The sequence below is a fragment of the Lutra lutra genome, chromosome 15 (assembly GCF_902655055.1).
Source record: "Lutra lutra chromosome 15, mLutLut1.2, whole genome shotgun sequence".
Taxonomy (NCBI): Eukaryota; Metazoa; Chordata; class Mammalia; order Carnivora; family Mustelidae; genus Lutra; species Lutra lutra.
Window position 1 is genome coordinate 53,738,304 of NC_062292.1, and position 4,309 is coordinate 53,742,612.

At 43.2% G+C, this 4,309-nt stretch overlaps 1 protein-coding gene across 1 annotated transcript; it reads right to left on the reverse strand.

Moving 5' to 3' along the window:
- Positions 1 to 382: 382 nt before the first annotated feature.
- Positions 383 to 3,078, reverse strand: LOC125086419 (glyceraldehyde-3-phosphate dehydrogenase-like). Its single transcript, XM_047705740.1, has 2 exons — positions 3,074 to 3,078; positions 383 to 1,593 (listed from the first exon to the last, which is right to left on the reverse strand). The coding sequence occupies exon 2, from the start codon at positions 1,586 to 1,588 to the stop codon at positions 587 to 589; it is 1,002 nt and encodes a 333-aa protein (XP_047561696.1). The 5' UTR covers positions 1,589 to 1,593; positions 3,074 to 3,078; the 3' UTR covers positions 383 to 586.
- Between the last annotated feature and the right edge of the window lie 1,231 nt (positions 3,079 to 4,309).

The following is a 4,309-nucleotide window of genomic DNA, read 5'->3' on the forward strand; positions in this document are numbered from 1 at the left end:
AAAATAAAGTTACCCTGCAACTAATCATCACGAAGAGGAAGAGGGATTGCTTATGTTGGTTTTTATTTGTGTATAATTTCAGTAAATGTTATGGAATGCTTTATGATGTTATTTGCCTGTCATTTTGATTCCTATTTTTACTGGCTTTTTTCTTTATTCTTTGATGGTATACTGACCTCGTGTAATAGAATCTGCAATCATGTTGCCTTATTTTGATATTCCATATGGCATTTGTTTGTTTGTTTGCTTTATCTAGAGCCTTTAAAGTACTTTCCAAAGTAGAGTCCATGAACTAAAAGGGTTAGATGACCTGAAAGCTTCTTAGGGTCATAGAATCCAAGGCCCAGTGGATCAGAATCTAGTCTTTTTTTTTTTTTTTTGACTGGGTACAGTATACTTTATTGATGGTACATGACAAGGTAGGGCTCCCCAAGCCCCTCCCCTTCTTCAGGGGGTCTGGGATGGAAATAGTGGAGGTTGGGAGATTCTCAGTGTTTTGGGGGGAAAGTTAGGGCAGGGATTCCCCAGCAGCTGAGGGCCTCTCTCTTCCTCTTGCTTTGGCTGGGGCTGGTGGTTCAGGGGGCTCTTACTCCTTGGAGGCCATGTGGACCATAAGGTCCACCACCCAGTTGCTGTAGCCAAATTCATTGTCATACCAGGAAATGAGCTTGACAAAGTGGTCATTGAAAGCAATGCCAGCCCCAGCATTGAAGGTAGAAGAGTGGGTGTCACTGTTGAAGTCGCAGGAGACAACCTGGTCCTCAGTGTACCCCAGGATGCCCTTAAGGGGGCCCTCTGATGCCTGCTTCACCACCTTCTTGATGTCATCATATTTGGCAGCTTTCTCCAGGTGGCAGGTCAGATCCACAACAGACACGTTGGGGGTGGGGACACAGAAGGCCATGCCAGTGAGCTTCCCATTTAGCTCAGGGATGACCTTGCCTACAGCCTTGGCCCCACGAGTGGAAGCTGAGATGATGTTCTGGGCAGCCCCTTGGCCGTCATGCCACAGCTTCCCAGAGGGGCCGTCCACAGTCTTCTGGGTGGCAGTGATGGCATGGACGGTGGTCATGAGTCCCTCCACAATGCCAAAGTTGTCATGGATGACCTTGGCCAGAGAAGCCAAGCAGTTGGTGGTATGGGAGGCATTGCTGACAATCTTGAGGGAGTTGTCATACTTCTCATGGTTCACACCCATCACAAACATGGGGGCGTCAGCAGAAGGAGCAGAGATGATGACCCTCTTGGCCCCGCCCTTCAAATGAGCCCCAGCTTTCTCCATGGTGGTGAAGACCCCAAAGGACTCCACAACATACTCAGCACCAGCATCGCCCCATTTGATGTTGGCGGGATCTTGCTCCTGGAAGATGGAGATGGACTTCCCATTGATGACAAGCTTCCCGTTCTCAGCCTTGACTGTGCTGTGGAATTTACCGTGGGTAGAATCATACTGGAACATGTAGACCATGTAGTTGAGATCAATGAAAGGGTCATTGATGGCAACAATATCCACTTTACCAGAGTTAAAAGCAGCCCTGGTGACCAGGCACCCAATACGGCCAAATCCGTTCACTTCGACCTTCACCATCGTGTCTCGGGCACGTGGCTGGCACTGCACCTGAAGATGCGGCTGTCTGTTAAATGGGAAAGAGCAGAGAGCCCAGAATCTAGTCTTTAACAAGACCGTTGGGTGATGATGTCTATGCACATTATAAAGAAGCACTACCTAGGGCATAGAATTCATGCGCATATTATCGGACTTTGTAACATGAACATTCAATATTGAGCCTGGGAACCTTGCAACTGAATTTCTAAATTGGGAGAAAAGAATTATATCAAAATTTTGCTAACTTAGGGGCGCCTGGGTGGCTCAGTGGGTTAAGCCTCTCCCTTCGGCTCAGGTCATGATCCCAGTGTCCTGGGATCAAGTCCCACCTTGGGCTCTCTTCTCAGCAGGGAGCCTGCTTCCTCTCTGCCTGCCTCTCTGCCCACTTGTGGTCTCTGTCTGTCAAATAAATAAATAATCTAAAAAAAATTGTGCTTAGATAGCTATGTTGATGTCTGCAAACTTACATCCCTTCAATGCTTTTTCTTTCTTTTTTTTTTTTTTATAATAAATAACCATAAGTGAGCAAGAAAAATTTAAGGCCCCCAAAAGTTTGGGGCATCAAACTTTTTCAAGTGTCATTTAGAGTATTTCACAGAATCTTCATTCAATCAACAATGGCAGGCACTGTGACTATAAGAAAGCAAAAATTTCATAGACACAGTCACGGCCCTCAGGTAGGTTACGTTCTGGCAGGAGATATGGACCAATAAGCAGGTATTTATAATAAAATTTAAAATCACACCCAGTATGAGTGTGCACAGCGAGATACATTATTCTGAAATGCTAATCATTTCTCCAACATTCTCATCCACACTGTGTCAGGGAGAATTCAGAACCCTCTTTCTATTGTTTTTATTTTTCTCTTTGTAAGTCACTTTTATTGTTGTTATCAACTAGACTCCAAGGAATTAAAAATGAAGGCTAGTAAGGGGAGTGGATCAACAGATCCCACTACCTCAACAGATTTCAAAAAGAACAGAGAAGGGACAGGGCCTCCAACAATCTTTCAGTCTTCACGTGGGAAACAGGGAGAAGGTTGATGTAATATGTAATCAGAGAGACAGACATAGGATGTCTGGACAGAGAGACAAGAAAAGGAGAGTGGTCAGTAGAAGAATCTTAGAACACCATTCATACTCAACACCTGCAACTGAGCAGAAGGCAAAACCTACAGAGCAGTTGAGCTGATCTTCTAGTAGCTTCTGGGTGAGACCCCATCAGCAGCAGCTACCAGTAAGTGACCCTAAGTTTGGCTGAGCAGCATGCAGCAATCTCCCCTTTAATGGTCCAACATCACCATGCCACACAACAACAAAATAAATTTTAAAAGATGGATCACTTAACACCCATGCAGCGGACAATGAGAGTGGTCACAGAAAAGCCCCTTGACCTGGTTTGAGGTAGGACTGAACAATGTATGTGTTTACTATGTGTCAGGTATGGGTACCATATTGCATTTTATACTCCTTCCAACCCTATAATGTAGATGTTATTATTATTATTAGCCTTGTTGAAAAATGAAGAAACTATTGCTCAGAAAAATTAAGTGACTTGCTAAAGAAAACACAGAACTCAAATATAGCAAATGGGAGGCTCAGGATCTGATTCCATAACAGTATTGTTAACTTCCATGGTATAGACATAAATCATGAGAGACAGGTGCACATCAGTATTGGGAAATTATTATGCAGAAAGCTTCTCTAATTTTGACTTGGGAAGAGAGAAGAAACATGCTGGAAGAGCTGAAATCTATGCTCTGTCTTCAAGATAAGGAGGCCACTGAGGCAGAGACAGGATATTCTAACAAATGGAATTGGAGTTTGAAGCATGAAGGCAAGCTCTAAGGTGGGACACACCCTGGCACATGGGGATGGGAGTGCAGAGTAGAGGGCAGTGGGTAGGGGGAGGTGGAGTGAGGAGGCTGGAGACATGAGGGCTGGGGAGCGGTCTTCTACTGTGAACTTCAGTCATTTCAGAAGAGATATGAACTGAAGATTTTTACCCAAGGAAATAAACCAGACAAAAATTAACTGCTTCAAATAAACTGATATGACTTGAGAGCCATAATAATAAGAATATAATATTGGAGATGAAATATAGTTCTAAAGAGCACCTTGTGTATAGCCATTATTGTATCATTTACCACTGAGTGGTTTCATTATGTTCTGATCCCAACCCAACTGTTCTCCAAAGTAAATGTTTTCAAGGCTGTCCTGATACTTGGTACGTTAAAGGATATGTTGGTTGGACTGAATAAAAGTACTAAACGTTCAAAATATTTTAATGACATTTTTCAGAAAAGGAAACATGAATGGCCTTAACCATATGAAAATACACTCAACCTCCCAGGACCCTGAGATTACAACCTGAACCAAAATCAAGAGTCAGACACTTAACCAACTGAGCCACCCAAGTACCCCAATATATAATGAATTTTAAAAATAAAGGTACTACATATATGAAAAAAGAACAAGTTACTACACCAAAGATAAAATTAAAAAACAATACAGAACTTTGGAAATATTTCCTTTCCTTGTTGTCTCCTTGTCCAGACCTCTTGCCTCTGTCTCTCTGGTTACATATCACACCCACCTTCTCACTCTTTCCCATGTGGAGGCTAAAAAACTGTGGGAGGCCCTTACCCTTATAGATGGCCATAACCAGATGAAGATAGGTTTAACCTCTTGCTTCACAATAAGA